Raw genomic sequence first — 15,756 nt, 5'->3', positions numbered from 1 at the left:
TTCAGGTGTGGGGTCTTTAGACCAGAAGGAGATGGGCCAGGGTAAGGTGAGCCCTGGGCAGAGGTGAGAGAACGGTTTGGCGGAGGGCGGGGTAGGCACCCACCAGTGGTAATATCGAAAGCGTGGCCTCCAGTTGGGTGTCCTCAGCAGGGTCTGCACGGCACAGGCCAGGTTCACAAACATGTAGCACATCAGGAAGAACCTAGGACACAGAAAAGCCCCCCAGAGAGACCGAGATGCAAAAGGAAAGCAAAAACAGAAACAGAGACACCGGGAGAGAAAGGGGAAAGAACCAGGGAGATGGAAGAATCGGCCTCTGGAGATTAGGAGAGAGTTTAAAGGCCAAACCCCCTTACCACCCACCCTGATACATGTAGGGGTGAATCTCTATAGAACAAAGGAGAGGCTTCTGGGAATGGCGGGGAACTTCCTGGGGTAATTAGCACTGGGTGTGGGGTCAAGGGTCACAGCAGAGCTGATGGGGAGTGCATGGGGCAGACACGCACATAGAGAGGATGGGGGCGACCTCGTCAAGGGAGGCGATGAGAATGCCAATCTCGCAGATGCAGGCCGTCAGCAGCAGCGCCCAGGTTGGCTCTCCGTTGGCTTTGCCATGGCCAAAGACCTGGGGAAAGAGCAACCATCATGGAGACTGGGACCTTAAGGATTTCTCGCTCTCCCCACCAGTCTTGGGGACCCTGGAGCAGAGGCAGGATGCTATAACATATGGTGGGGGGGGGGGCAGGGGATGCTCTATTTCTCACCCTCTGGGGAACTCAAGGGAGTGGCAGGCTCCTGCTGTGTCCTTCCCACCCTGACATTGGTGGCCCCGTGAGCTGAAGTTCAAATGACCCCTGAAGGGGAAAAGAAGCTCCAGTGGGACGGGTGGGAGAGGAGCCAGCAGGTCGGCCCGCAGGCTGTGACTGGTTCACAAAGCTGTGCTTTCAGAACCATGGACAGTACTCCCTCTTCTTGCCCTTTGGCTACCTCTCTGAGTCCCGGGCCAACTACTCGGCCTAAGAAGGGCCATTTAATTTTTCCCTAAGACCAGACAGTACTCAAAGTGCTCAGATAGTGCTCATGGCACCAACCACGGGCCAAATCCCAAATAATGGCCACCCACTCCCTCAATGTAGAGCAGATGTGTCCAGGAGGCAATTCAAGGCTGGTGGCGGCCCTGTGAGGTTCACCGTGAGGCCTCTCTGGACAGAGGTCTGGCTGGTTGGTCCACTGGAGTGGGCAGTTCACCTTCCAAAACTGACCTGAAGGAAGGGCACTATGCCATCCCGAGAGATGGCCTGCAGCAGGCGAGGGGCCCCCGTGAGGCTCTGCAGCCCTGCCCCACAGGTGGAGAAGAAAGATCCGATGACAATGACCCAGGGGGATGGCCAGGCCAGTGTGCCCACCACTAAGTTGCCATTCACAGCTTCGCCAAACCTGGAATGAAGCAGTAAGGGGACAGGAGATGCCAGGTGAGCGATGCCACTTGACTTCCAGGGCAGGTCCCCCACACCAACTGCAGGATCTACTGCATGCCTACCACAGGCTGAGGCTCTGGACGGGTGAGAGGAGTCACAAATCCCTAAAAGTCCGGGGCACTTCCTGTCTGTCACACAGACAGGAAAACCATGTGGCTACTCTGGGCCTCAGCTTCCTCGGCTGTAGATCGAGTCACTACACACCCACCTCATTACCATGACGACAGCATCCAAGGCGCTCATGCGATCGATCCTAGCAAATGGTCAGATGTTAATAGGATGCTACCCTGGGACAATCTCAGCCCATTAGAAACTCAGTGTCTCCATCTGAAAGATGGGAGTTCTGGGGGTGAGGCAGGGAGTCCACAGAGTGGTGAAGTGGTTAGATCGCCATTTGGGACGGGATGACTGCATCATGTTCCCGAGTGCCTGATTCGAGTCCCAGCTCCTCTGCTTCCAATCCAGCTTCTTGCTAATTCTCATCCGCAGAGCTAGCAGGTACCTGGGTCCAGGCTACCCACATAGGAGACCCAGATGGAGTTCTGGGATCCTGGCTTTGGCTTGGCCCAGCCCTGGCTTTTGCAGGAATTTGGGGAGTGAACCAGTGGATGGACACACACACACACTCACTCTCTCTCTCTCTCTCTCTCTCTCCCATAAAATGAAAATAAATAAATAAAAATGTAAAACTTTAAGAAAAGATGGGAGTTTTGGGCTCATCATGGGGTCAGGGTGTCAGAAAGAAAAGAATTTTCTAACCATGACAGTGTCCTAAAATGGGAGCTGCTGCCCCAGCAGAACAGTGCGCTCAAACGGGCCACTGCTGTAGTGTCCCAGGAACCAGATGAAGGGCTGTGCGGAAGGACCTGCTATGCAGACTACGATTAAATGAGATTAACAGGCTGAAGTGCACCAAACTAACAAATGCAATGTGTGCAAATTGTCCATTTGTCCAGGTCACTCCTATGTTTAAATCTCTTTGGTTTCCTCTGTCTTCATGTATATACTAAATTTCCAGTTTCCTGCAGCTGAAAATCGCATCTCTAGTCCTGGCTCCAGTCTAGGGTGACAGAATTATGTCCCCATGACATCACTTTACCGAATCCCAGGTGGTGCCCATGGAAGGTGATTCTGTGATAAGACCTTCCCTTCACTCTGCTGGGTGTACGTGCACATGGCTTCGAACCACGTGTACACACCCTCACATGCACATGAGCACAAGCACAGGTACATACACGCACAGCCCTTCCTGTCCCAACCCTTGTCCACTTTTTCCCTGTCTGAGGCTCCCTTCACCCTCTTCATCAACTGATCTCTACTCAGCATGGACCGTGGGATGGATAGATGAGCTATGGCCATTCCTCAGTATCCCCTGTGGATACCAAATCCAGGATGCTCCAGTTCCTTACATACATGGAGTAGAGTCTTCACAGAACCTATGTACATCCTCCTCTACCCTTTATCATCTCAGATGGATTATAATAGCTAATGCAACACAAATGCTAAAGAAGTCACTGCTGTGCTGTATTGTTTGGGGAAGAGTTTCACGAGAAAAAAATCTGTACATGTTCAGTACAGATACCAATTGTTTTTTCAAATATTTTCAATCCATGGTTATCTGAATCCCAGATGCAGAATCCACAGTGATGTGCCTGCGACACTTGTATCCTCCCTTCCTCTGGGAAGGCTTCTCCGACCTGAGGACTGGATTCGGCCCCCTGTGTGTTCCCAGAGCCCTGACTTCCTTCATGGCCACCCTATCACTTCACTTGCAAGTGGAGTCAATACCCACAAAGAGCTCCTTCAGGACAAAAACCAGGTGTTACTTCTTTTGCCATTCAACCCGAGCCTCGGACAGTGGCCCACATAGACATCGATAAATGCTAGATGAATTAGTGAATCACTAGATTTTTAAAGAAAAAGAAAGTATCGTTATCCTAGAGGAAATGAGGCTGCTTTCAAGCTTCCAGACCTGGAGTGTCATGAGAAAGACGAAATGTAGTGTGAGGAGGTGACAATGCAAGCAGCCCCCGTGGCCCGTCTCCCACAGGCTGCTTGTGTGGGTCCCAATGCCTTCCCCTTCCCCTCCTCAGCCCTAATTCTCTTACTTACTTGTCCCGCAGGACAACCCCCTCAATGCAGGCCCCAAACAGGACAACGGAGCTGATATCTGCAGAACAGAATGAAGGAAAATCCCCGAAGTGAAGTGCCCCCTCCTCTCTGCTGCCCCTGCACTGGCCAGGTTAGGCTGCCCGCCCTCCAGCACTCCCCACCCAGGATGGCTCCAGTGCCACAGCACAGGATACAGACAGCAGAGGTGGTGGCGATGGCCAGGATGGTGCCAGTAGGAATGGACTTCTGGGCATCCCGCAGGTCCCCAGAACGATTAGAACCAGCCATGATCCCTGTGAACAAATGAGCAGTTAGCACAGGGGCCAGGGCCATAGGAGCCAAGACAGACAGAAGAAACACACAGGCTTGGAGATAGGAGCCTGGGGTCTAGTCCTAGTACACTGACTGTGTGAGGCCTTGGGCATGTTCCTCGCCTTCTTCTGCCCTTAATTCCCTCATCTGTCCAATAGGAACAGAATCAGCAGCTCCTGCTTATGTGATGGGGCTGTTGCAAATTCCAACATCATCCTACCCTGCCAGTCCCCAGCTGAGTCCCTCCCACTCACCCCGAGCCCTGCTTCACCTGTCACTGAGGGGAAGTAGATGCCAACCAGCAGGGTGAAGTAGGAGGTCATATCACTGAAGACATAGGGGTGGTCCATGTCGACAGGGGTGCCATCCGCCAGGCCCACCGAGGGCATCCCGCGTCTTTCCACAATCACCCCCTTGGTCAGGTAAGAGCTCCAGAGGTTCTCTGTGGAGAGATGGGAGGCTCAGGAGGAAGTCCAGAGGTTGGAGACCAGAACTCTGGGAGCAGGAGGTAGAGTGGGCAGGAAGTAAGAGTCAAGGTCAACCACATCCTACTTTCCCCTGTCAGCTGTGGCTCTGTGCTACATTCCCAAAGTGACTGCTTTGGGCCAGGCCGCATGCAGTGGTTACACAACTGAATCAGATACAGACCCTACCCTCAACTAGCCCAACCTACTGAAGTAAATAGACACACAAAGACCTTCTCAGACTGACTCGGTGTGTCCAAGTTGATCTTTCCACACATCCACCCCACACCAGTTCCTTTCCTAGATCCCTTGTCTCAACAAAGGGCATCAGCACCTGTTCAGATCTTGGCATTGCCTTCGATGGCCCTCTCCCCTCCCTGCTTCAAAGCCATCCCCAACTTCTGTCCACTTACTCTTTCTTAGCATTTCTCAATATGCCCCCTTCCCTCTATTCCAGTGTTCCTGCACCTTGGCACTAGCCACACTTGGAGCTGGATCATTCTTTGTTGTGGAGGAGTTACCCCATGCCCTGCAGGATGATTAGCAATGCCCTGGCCCCTGTGTACACCCCTTTACTCTGCCAACCAAAGCTGTCTGCAGATATGCAAGGCCAAGTGCCTCCTGGGTGGTAAAACAGCCCAGGTTGAGAACCATGGCTCCACCCCACTGACGTTGTCCCATCACCCCACTTCATTAGATCATCTCCCCCAGACCACCAGCCTCAGCCTCCACCTATTTTCTCTCCTGCTTCTTAACCCCTTTCATAGCAGAAGCCAAAGCAAACTTTCAGGAATGAAGGTCCGACCACATGCCCTCCGTACTCAAAACCCTTGGGTGCCTCTGGCATACAGGCCGAACTCTTCAGCATGACTTCCGGGGCCTGGCATCCTCCCCAGCACCACTCTGCTCCTCCTGCCTCTGCACTTAGACCTCAGTCATCCTAAATTACTTGTGGTTGGAAGGACACAATATGCTCTTCTACATCTGCATGCTTTTAGGCAAGCTGTTCTTCGTCTGTAATTCCCCTATTCCCTGGTATAACTGAAAATCTCTTTTTTGTCCTTCAAAGCCCTCTTCGGGCGAGTCCAGGAAGCCTGTTTTTGCCATCTTCTGCACAGAAAGCTCCCTCCCCTGGGAGGTCTCTGAGGATACATCTCTATTCCATGAATGCACGTCTAGGCACGTCATAATTTATTTGCTAATACATCTGTCTCTGCCATTAGACCCCTTGAGGCCAAGGACTGTGACTTATTTGTCTGTGTTCCTAGTGTTTAGCACAGGGCTAGACACTTAGGAGGCACTTAGTGAACACTTGTCAAATTGATGACTTTTCTCTCTTTCATCTCTACCCCTCCATGATACCAAGGATAAAACATAGCCCAGACTAGATGCTCAACTAAAACTGATTGAATTTAACTGAATCCCAGGACAACCCCTTAATCCTGACCATTTGACCTACAATCCCTGCAGCACTCCCTGGGCATCAGCCCTCTTCCCATCCCCAGACCTTTGATGAGGCCACTGGCAGCACCAGGAATGCCCTGGATCTCTGTGACATTGTTTCGGGTGAAGTACTCATCACAGGTGGCGTTGAGGAAGCGGGAGGAGCAGAAAAGGCCCCAGAGCCGTGTGGTCACTGTCTCATTTCCTTCCCAAGCCAGCTTGGCACAGACATCAAAGCCATGGCGAGACAGTGTGCGATTCCCCAGGAGACAGATCCTAGGGAGAGAAACAAGGGAGGAAGATGGGGAGGCACACTCCCTTGCCCTTGGCCCCACAACAGAACCACCAGGGGAGCTGTGAAAAACATGGATGCTGGGGCCCCATCTCCAAAGATGCTGATTTAATTTGGATGGAATGTGGCCACTGGATTTTCCTTTTTCTTTTCCTTTTTCTTTCTTTCTTTTTCTTTTCTTTTTCAGTCTCCCCCAAGAAATTCTAACATGCCGTCAAAGCAAACACCACAGCAGGGCAACCCTGTGCTTCAGCACCATGGACAGCAGTCTCTGGGTGCTGTCCTCTGGCCAATGGGATGAGGGAGACTCCTAGACAGTAGCAGAACCAACAGAGATCTGAGTCCCTGGGTCCTCTTTTCTGTGTCCTTTCCAACTACAGAGAAACTGTCTAACACTAGGAGGTTGAGCCATTCCAGGAGGTGTCCCACCCAGGAGAGGTCTCCCTGCCACTTGAACGCTCACTCTAGAAGCCATTCCCACTTTGTTCTCCCCAAGCCCATCCCACCATCAAGCAGTTGACCCTCCCACCTCCAGAAGGGTTAGCTCACTTGAGAAGACTGCCCCAAACCAAGAGGGATTTTTCCCTCCCAAGGGAGTTGCTGCCAACCCACACCACTCAGATTCTAAGAGGTAGGGAGAGAAGGTTTAGCAAAGATTGAAGTATAGACCCTGAAAGGGGCCAGGGAAAGAGGAGGGCAAGGCTTCAGGCCAAGAGGGGCAGCACTCACGGGAAATTTGGTGGGTCGAAGGCAGACTTGATGACCCCAGCATAGATGGCCAGGATGGAGAGGATGACACAACCCAGGAAAACCAGGGCAAACTTGTTGACATACTTGACACCCACAAAGACCACAGTGGCCATGCAGGTGAGCACACAGGTGCCATACACACGCATATTGTTCAACATGGCGGCTGCCTCCCCACTGGCATCTTCTGCCTTGAAGATGGCCATAGCTGGGAAGAGGTAAGCCTGTAGGAAAGGGGAAAAGAGATCAGGAGAGTACAAAGTAAAGAGCAGCTGAGAATCACCCCCAGAGAATTAACCTGTGTGTGAGGGCTTTGGGGGCAGTTGATGCTCATCATGGCACAGTGACAGCCAGCACTGGGGGGTGGCCAAGGAAGCCAGTACCTGTCCTACAACAGCTATGATGCAGTCATTAAAAAATGACACTCAAAGATAAGATACTGGGAGCAATTTTTTATTCCAATTCATTTGGTTGTTAATTATAAATCTTAAAAAGCATGTATTGCTTTTATTATTTCTAATAGAAATGTGGAAATAAATTAGATCTTCATCACTAGAGGCTGGGTGAAGAAATCATAATATTCCCACATAGACCATGCAGCTATTAAACAGGATGACATAGATTTCTATGGACCCACCAGAAAATGATCCATGTTACACTAGGTGAATACAGACAAGTTTAAAAAGCAACATGTCTTATGATCTCATAATTTTAAATTTATGTGTGAAGACATACCCATACACACATGTATCTGTGTGTGCGTGTAAGTTTATCAAAATGTTATCAGGAGTTTCCATGAATCTTGAAAATGTGCATAATCTTTATTCATTTTATACCTATGTATGTTTTAAATTTTCTATAGCAAATAGCAAGATGTTCACATTCTTACAAGTCATCCTCAGTTCACTTGCAAACTGTATTTACAAACAGAGTTTTGAGTTATGTGGGAATTGACAAATGCAGAATAGAACGTCACATGGAAAAACAAAAACTAGAAGGAAATACACCAAAAAGTCAATGGTAGTTCTCTTTGGGTATTGTTATTTCCTTCTTCACATTCTGTCTTTATGTTGATATGTTTCTAATTTCATGCGATGGGCAAAATATTTAATTTTTAATGAAGTGATTGGGGTCCATCGTTCTCTCACTGCCTCCTCAGGCCTTTTACTCCCATCCATTCTCCCTGTGCCTGCACTCTTCCAGCCTGGCCCCAAGCCAGGAGCCGTGCACCTGTTAGTTCCAGTTCTCTGCAGCCATACCAAACGGGGGACAACTCCAGACTTCGGAAGTCAGAAAGACACAGGTTCATATCCCTGCCACGCATCCTCTACACTCTCTGAGCTTGCTTTCCTCATCTATGAAATGGCCACCTTCTAACTTATGAGAGGTGGTGGGGATAAAATAAAGTGATAAACTGCAAGCCTTGGAGCTCACATAGAGTAGGGGCTTGGCAAGTGTCAGCTCTGCTTTCCACACACCAAGGTACCCTCACCTGCACCACCTTACCTGCACTGGAAGGGCAGAAAGAACAGAGACCTAAGTCAGCAGTCCTGTCCTTCAAACAGTGCCCAGCAATCTGTTCCCGCCCCCGAGTCAGTAGAGGGAATGGATGGCTCTTCTCCCAACAGCCTTCTACAATTATCACTCACAGAGGACTTGGCACAGTCTCTGGCACACGGTAGGCAACACGAAATAGTAGCCATCAGGTGGCATTACTATTATTATTCTACCATTACTTGAACTCTTAACCCACCTCTGCCAACCACCTACCTGCTAGCTGAGTGGCCTTGAGCGAGTTATCCCACTTCTCTGAGCTTCTCACTTGTAAAATGGTCATCATGATACTTAAACCTCGTAAGCATTCAAGAGAATGACTATAAAGCACTTGGAACGAAGCTGAGAGCTCAGTGGGTGCCTGATACGCGACAGCTGTTTGTGTTACATAATTGTCGTATCTCGTCTCACCCACTAGACTGGGAACCCTGTCAAGACACAACCCCATCTGATTTCTCTGTGGCTTTACTGAATGGCCTGGCCTACAGGAGGTGTCCAGGGAGCTTTGGTTAACTGGCTGACAACCTGGGACCCCCACACCTCCTCCTCAGCCCCTCTCACCAGCAGGATTTCGATGGTGCCCAGGATGTACATGGCCCCAGCAAAGGTAGTGCCCAAGTAGAAGCAGAGGCCCACGGCGCCCCCAAATTCTGGGCCCAGAGACCTGGAAATCATGTAGTAGGAGCCACCAGCTGCAGAGAGAACCTAGTATCAGCATGAGGGGGGAGGGGCTGCTGTGGGGGGTGAGGGGGCAGTGACAGAGGCAGAAGGGAGCTGCTCTGGGTCTCACAGGCCCCACAGGCTGCAGCCCCAGAAAGGGGCCTGGTGGGAGACCCCGTGTGGATTTTGCAGCACTAATTACCATATTGCTAATTGCTCTGTAAGGAGGTCATGCTCAGAAAACAGGACGGGAGAAAAGGGGGTCTCAGGCTGAGGGGCAGGGCTGCCGTTGCCCCCCACTCAACACCAGCTGCCTCTTCCCCTCCCCAACAGGGCTGGCCCGAACTAAGCCATCAGGGGTCGCAGCCCAGGCCCCTGGTCTGCAGTAGCCTCTCCTGGGTCCTGATGGCCCCCAAAGCCCTGGGCCCTGTCTCGCCACCTGACCGGCGCCACCCCCATTCCCCTCCCTCCAGGGAGCCCCGGTCACGTACCAGGCACAACGCCATTGGTGGCGATCGCACTCATGGAGATGGCTGTGAGCATCGTCTGTGGGGGGAGAGATCATGAGAGCGGTGCTTGGGCGAGGGCCAGGCCTCAGACCCCGTAAACACCAGCCAGACCCACACGTCCTCTTCGGCTGAGCCTCTCCCTGGGCCCAATCCAACATCTACTCCTGCCAAGTCCTTCTCAAGAAAACCCCTGATTCACCACGCAAACAGCAGGAGCAGAGCCTGGGGCGTCAGCGTGCTCCGGAGACCTCGGGGCGACCTCCGAGCAGCTCTAGGACCCGAGACTACTCATGTCGCTCCTCTGGCCTCGGGTTATCCATCTGTAAAACACGCACACCCCCTTGGCCCTGGCTACATCATATGCAGAGGCACCTCAGGGTCACGTGCAAGGACATATAAATGCCCAGAAGTGCACAGTGTCGGGGGAGCATTTGAGTTTTCAGAGAGGAGGGGAGGAATCCATACTGTTGTGACACTCATCACTTTGTGAGGTCAGAACCCACGGAATGTCAACACTTATGGGATTACCGGTGACTTGGACTTTCTTCCCTACACTTCCCAGTTTCATCAATGAACCTGTACTCCTTGTGTAATTACACACACGCCCAGACCCAGGCGAGACCTGGCCAGCAGCCTTCAGGGTCGAGAGAGGCAGGAGGGGCCAGGTAGATCTGACTGACTCTCAAAGACCAGAATCAGGGGTTCCTATAAAAGCTCAGGGCTCCCACGTCCAGCCCCCAGCCCCGGCAGTCAGGGGGTAGCAGGGGAGGGGTCACTCACACAGGAGCAGCAGATGAAGACCATGCAGAAGGCCTCCATGATGCCTGCAATGCCCACCACCCAGGTGAGCCGCAGGAAGAGGATGACGCCAAAGATGTTCTGCAGGCACGGCAGGTACACGCCCATGAAGGTGCCCATGCGCGGGGCCTGCCAGGGAGGCCAGAGTCATCGCTGCAGCCCTGAGGCATCACCAGTGCCCCAGGCCTACTCCTCCTCCACGTCTCCCACCCCGATTTCCTCTTCTCTCCACGCCCATCCCCTTCCACTTCCCCCTCCCCACCAGAGCTGCCCCTGCCTGCCCTCAGCCCCCTTCCCTCCTCTCCTCCAGCCTCCAGCCTCCCACCCTCCGCCTCCAGCATCCGTGGTTCCATCCAAGTCCACTTTTCCTCCTTCCTCCACCCTCCCCCACCGCTTCTTCCCCGGGGCCCCCACCTGAACTGGCTTCTTTTTTCCACCCTCATTGTTCTCGGCTTCTTCATGCTCCCTACTTCCCTGGGGCAGGTTGGTGTAGTTGGCCAGGCCACTGAGTAGGGAGGAGACCATGGGGCTGGTGTCCATCTCCTCCTACAGAGAGGGAAGGTAGCAATATTAGGCTGGGTGGGCCAAATAGTGGGGATGGAGGGACAGATGGGACCAAGGAGGTTGGAATGAGAAGGAAAAGGAGGAGGCAAGGAGGGCAGGGTGAGGCGAATGGAGGAGGGGAGAGGGGAGCAGGGTGTAACAGGAGTCAAGCCAGAGAGGGAGAGGAGTGGTGGGGAGGTTCGAGGAAGAAAGTGGCCTGGAGGCAGGGGTGGAGAGGAGGGTGCTGTTCCCTAGGGGATGATGCATTGTGGGTGGGGGCACCGCACCCCCAGCAGCCCACCTCGAACAGGGCCATGTTCTTGCCATCGTATTCTTTTCCCTTCTCCGTGTCGGTGCTGTTGATGAAGGGACTGCTCTCCTTGGGGTTGCCATCACCTGAGAAGGCAGAGGAGTCAGGGGCCTGGTTGTGTGGCCACGTTAGCCCTCCAGACCTTGGCTTTCACTGTGGGAGCGTGGAGCTGCCTCTCCCTGCCCTGCAGGAGCTCAGCTGACAGCATGTAGGAAGAGCCCAACGTGCGAGTGCTGCCCCGCTTGGCTCCCCAGGGCGCCCTGCCCCTCTCCAGAGCTCCCTTCTGGACCGAAACTGGGCCCAGCCCAGTGTGTTGGGATGGAAGCATGCTCTCTCCCACGGGAGGAAAGCAGAGAGCAGCCTGACGCCCTGAGGACGCCCTGAGGACGCCCCACTCTTGGAGGACTGACCCCCTTGGCACCTCCTATGCCGTTCGTTCACCTTCAGTCAACACACACGTACTGTACGTCTACCAGGTACCACCACGAGGAGCAACACCCAGAGCAAGCCACCGTCCCTGCCTCAGGGGTGGGGGAGACGAGGCAGCAGCCAAGCACTGCCAACCCAGGGAGGCAGCTTCCATGGGAAAAGCCGCATGGGAACACGTGGCTCTGGGAACACCTCGGCCCAACCTGGGAGATCACAGAAGGCTTCCCAGAGGAAGTGACGTGTCGGCTGAGAACTGAAGGATGAGTAAGAACACGACTGGGAGGGAGGCGGGGGCAGGGGGGTGTCCCAGGCAGACAGAACAGCAGAACAGCCTGTTCAATGGCCCAAAGGTGACAGTGAACAGAGCGGGTAGAGGAGCCACAGGAAGTATCATCTGGCGGGAGCCAGGCACATCCAGGGCTGAAGTTCAAGCGGTGGCTGTGAGAGGTATGGGCTGGGTCCTATTCAAGGGTTTGGACCTCATCCAAAGGACAATGGGCAACCATTGAAGACTTCCAGGCAGAGGAGCGCCATGAACAGACTCAATTTTAGAGCCATCACTCTGACCCTTAGCAACTAGAGATGCCTGGTAATCTGAGAAATGGCTGGTTTCAACGAGGTCAGAGAAACGTGGGCCAAGAATTATTGGTACAGGGCCAGAGCAGCAGCTCACTAGGCTAATCCTCCACCTGCAGCGCCGGCACCCCAGGTTCTAGTCCCAGTTGGGGCGCTGGATTCTGTCCTGGTTGCTCCTCTTCCAGTCCAGCTCTCTGCTGTGGCCCGGGAGTGCAGTGGAGGATGGGCCCAAGTGCTTGGGCCCTGCACCCGCATGAGAGACCAGGAGAAGCACCTGGCTCCTGGCTTCGGATCGGCTGCACTGGCCGTAGTGGCCATTTTGGGGGGTGAACCAATGGAAGGAAGACCTTTTTTCTGTCTCTCTCTCTCACTGTCTAACTCTGCCTGTCAAAAAAAATAATAATTATTATTATTGGTACAGTCCTAGGCCAGATGTTTGGGGAGGGGAGAGACAGATCTTGGATAGTGCCTGGGGTTTCCAGCATAGGCAAATGAGTGGGTAATGGGGTGCTATTTAGCAAATGGGAAGAAAGGGAGGAGTTTGGGATGGGGAAGATGTGAGATTTAGTTAAGGCTAAGGTATTTGAGCAAATACATCCATGCCTGGGTGTACGGGTCAGGATGCACCCAAAAAAGAGGCAGGAGAAGGAGATGGAGACATCCCCGTAAACGCGTGCAAACCCAGGCACCTGGCTGAAATCACTCAGGATGAAAGTCTTCAGGGCATCAGGGAGGGGACTTTCCAAAAGCTACAGGCAGCCCCCATAGGCTCTTTCCGCTGGCTCCAACCATCACCCTGCCCCGGTCCCAGGGCTGAACCCCAGTAGCAGACATTTCTCTGGGTCCTGAGAAACTTCTCAGGGACCAAACCCCAAGAGCAGCTCAGGCCCTGTAGATGCTAGCCTTCTGTGCCCTCATCTCCAACACCTCTCCTTCCCTGTCCCCATCTGCTTGGCCAGGCTACATCTCTGGAGCACGCCCTGTCCCTGTTACAAACCAAGCCCATCCCAACACGGGAGAGGAGGCAAGAAGCGTGCCTCACCTGCTCCAGCAAATCCACCGCCCAGCCTCCCCCCATCGCCTCCACCTCAGCTACCCAGGCCGAGGCTCCTGGTTGCCAAATAGGACCTGCCCTGCGTCAGCGCCTCTCACAAGCATGTGTGAGTTCCTGGGCATAGCAGACTCCCCCTCCCCCTGGGAGCCCGGCACACAATAGGTGCTCATAAAAAAACATCTTTGGAGTAACTTCTCCAGGCACCCTTCCTGAGCAGGGACCAGAAAGAAGAGTGAGGTGGGTCCCCTCCTCTGCTGGCAGAGGCCGCCCGCGTCCCCACACCAGGACGCAGACTGCAGAGGCTGACCGGCCAGGAGGTGCCAGGAAATTTCCTAATGGACAGAGAGAGCTGAAGTCACGCGGATCCAGGTGCATCCTCACATGGGGCAGATCACTTACACTCCCTAAGCCTCAGTTTCCACCTCTGTAAAGGGACATGGGGTGCGCTGAGCTCAAAGGGTTGCAGGGAGACCAGGAAAGGCTGCCCACTGGGTGTGCCCAGCACACTGGCCAACCCCCGCAGCCACTACTACGGTTATGATTATTAACAGCCTTATGTGTTGCTGCCCCAGCCTCAGCTCCCCAGCCCACACCCTTTAGCAGCAAAATGTGGGGGCTCTGCCTCCTGTAGGGTCCTCTCCCCACGATATCCCCTCAGGACCAGGACAGACAGGCGAGTCCCTCCCCTCCGCCTTTCACGCTAGCTCCCAAGCTCTGTTGCCTTCGCGGGGGCAGAAGGCGCGTAGCGGGCAGGAAGGTGGGCGTCCGGGCCGGAGACCCCGCAACTTGGCGGCCCCGCACCAGTCTCCATGGCGACCGCGCGGGCCGAGAGCGCAGCTCCGAGCCGGCCACGCGCCCGCAGTCGCTTATGTAACGCGGCGCGCAGCGCGGAGCTAGACTCCGGCCGGATCCGGGCCAGGAGAGGAGGGCAGAGGAGGGGGCCGCTCGGTAGGCTCGTTCTGGGTCTCGCCTTTGCATTCGCCGCTCGGGCGGGACGCCAGGCTCCGGACCCTGTCTGCCAGAGCCGATTGCGTCCCCTTCCGGGGATGCCGGGCTCACTGGCTGAGGGGGTTGGGGGCTGAGCTTCTGGGTCCTCAAAGGAATAGGACAGCTAAGGGGAATTTCGCCCTGATTCCCCAGAGCCAGGAGCTAGGGTGATGCGGGAGCGGCGAGCTGTGCGGCGCAAGAGGCAGGGCCAGACGAGGCTGAGCCCTCCCCACCCCCGCCCCCTGGGAACTCTCAGCCCGAATCGGCTTTCAATTAAGCTGCGGCGGCCAGAGCTCCCAGGGAGGAAACAGGCGAAACAGCGCGGGCTAGGGAGCCTCCCCCGGGGCCTAGGGATGGGCCCGAGGGAATCCCCAGGCCACCTTGGGAAGGGAGAGGGGGCATCAGACCCCAAGGAAAACAGGGCCTGGGGGGCAGCGTCTATATCCTTGAGTTCCACTGTAGTCCAGAGGAGCCCTCTCACGGGGGGGCCGTTCCCATCTCCCTGCGGTCAACAGCCCAAGATCCTGGAATCAGATACCAGGGGCTCCTGATCTGACACTCCCTCTCCCTTCAGGTCCAGAAGATCCAGAACACTTCCTGCCACCATCTCGGCGTTGCTGGGAAGTCCTCTCTCTATGGGACCCAGAACGCCTGACCCAGGCTCTGGCCCTCCAGTGCCAGGTCCTAGGCCCTATATATAGACAGTCTCCAGACAGGCCCACTACACTCAGCTCTGAAATGAACAGGGAGGGCACAGACCAGAAGAGTTCCTAGCCCCTCTGCGGCTTTAAACACATAGATGGCTCTTGTCTGGGCCTCCTGAGACCCCAGGGAACCCCGGAGGCCCAGTGAGGCCTTGGTAGAGGAAGCAGGTGCCTGGGGCTGGACCACACCTTGTGTCTGGGGGAGCCGAGAGATCACCTCACAGGCTGAGCACTTGTCTGGAGGGGATCCTGGGTGGAAATTCCCACCCCCCACCCCCACCTCAGTGCTGCTGCAGCAGACTGGACTTTGCCAAACTCCCTCCCCCTACGGTCAAAGCCCGCGGGGAGGAGGTGACCCCGGGGTCACTGGGGAGATGGATGAGTTGGCCAGCTGGTAGCTCTGGCCCGGCTCAGCCCCAGGGAGCTGGGATGGAGAGGGGGGTGTCTCAGACCAAGGATCAGGGACCCTCGTGTCCCAAGCCTTCCCAAGGGGCCTGATGACCCTGCCTGAGATGCAGGGTCCCCAGGGTCTCAATGAAAGCTGCCAGTCCCTCGAAGACCTTGCTCCCTTAGCCCTCAGGGGCCCTCCAGCTGTCGCCCAGACAGGGCTGCGGGAGTCTCGGCCCAGAGGGTCAAGCAATGCCCAGGGGAGCGTTTGAAGGTGCTGAGCGCAGACAGCAGGCGCGGGAGGCACGCTAGTGCGCAGGGGACGCAGCGCCGCCGGAGGGTGGGGGGTGGGGGCGGCTGACAGCCGTGATGGATGGCTGAGGCCGCTGGGGGGCGG

At 54.9% G+C, this 15,756-nt stretch overlaps 1 protein-coding gene across 1 annotated transcript in view; it reads right to left on the bottom strand.

The window, feature by feature from the left end:
- Positions 1-15,756, bottom strand: part of SLC12A5 (solute carrier family 12 member 5) — a 33,801-nt gene that overhangs the window by 9,312 nt on the left and 8,733 nt on the right. Inside the window, exons 2-14 of the mRNA XM_062202384.1 lie at positions 11,214-11,308; positions 10,784-10,915; positions 10,352-10,498; positions 9,554-9,608; positions 8,964-9,094; positions 6,831-7,072; positions 5,874-6,085; positions 4,174-4,344; positions 3,785-3,883; positions 3,591-3,648; positions 1,263-1,437; positions 507-625; positions 104-202 (exon numbers count right to left, since the gene is read on the bottom strand). Coding sequence (XP_062058368.1) covers positions 104-202; positions 507-625; positions 1,263-1,437; positions 3,591-3,648; positions 3,785-3,883; positions 4,174-4,344; positions 5,874-6,085; positions 6,831-7,072; positions 8,964-9,094; positions 9,554-9,608; positions 10,352-10,498; positions 10,784-10,915; positions 11,214-11,308 — 1,735 coding nt within the window. The remainder of the gene's footprint in view (positions 1-103; positions 203-506; positions 626-1,262; positions 1,438-3,590; positions 3,649-3,784; positions 3,884-4,173; positions 4,345-5,873; positions 6,086-6,830; positions 7,073-8,963; positions 9,095-9,553; positions 9,609-10,351; positions 10,499-10,783; positions 10,916-11,213; positions 11,309-15,756) is intronic.

The sequence above is a fragment of the Lepus europaeus genome, chromosome 10 (assembly GCF_033115175.1).
Source record: "Lepus europaeus isolate LE1 chromosome 10, mLepTim1.pri, whole genome shotgun sequence".
Taxonomy (NCBI): domain Eukaryota; kingdom Metazoa; phylum Chordata; class Mammalia; order Lagomorpha; family Leporidae; genus Lepus; species Lepus europaeus.
The sequence above is the reverse complement of the archived record's forward strand: the minus strand, read 5'-3'. Positions and strand labels throughout refer to the sequence as shown.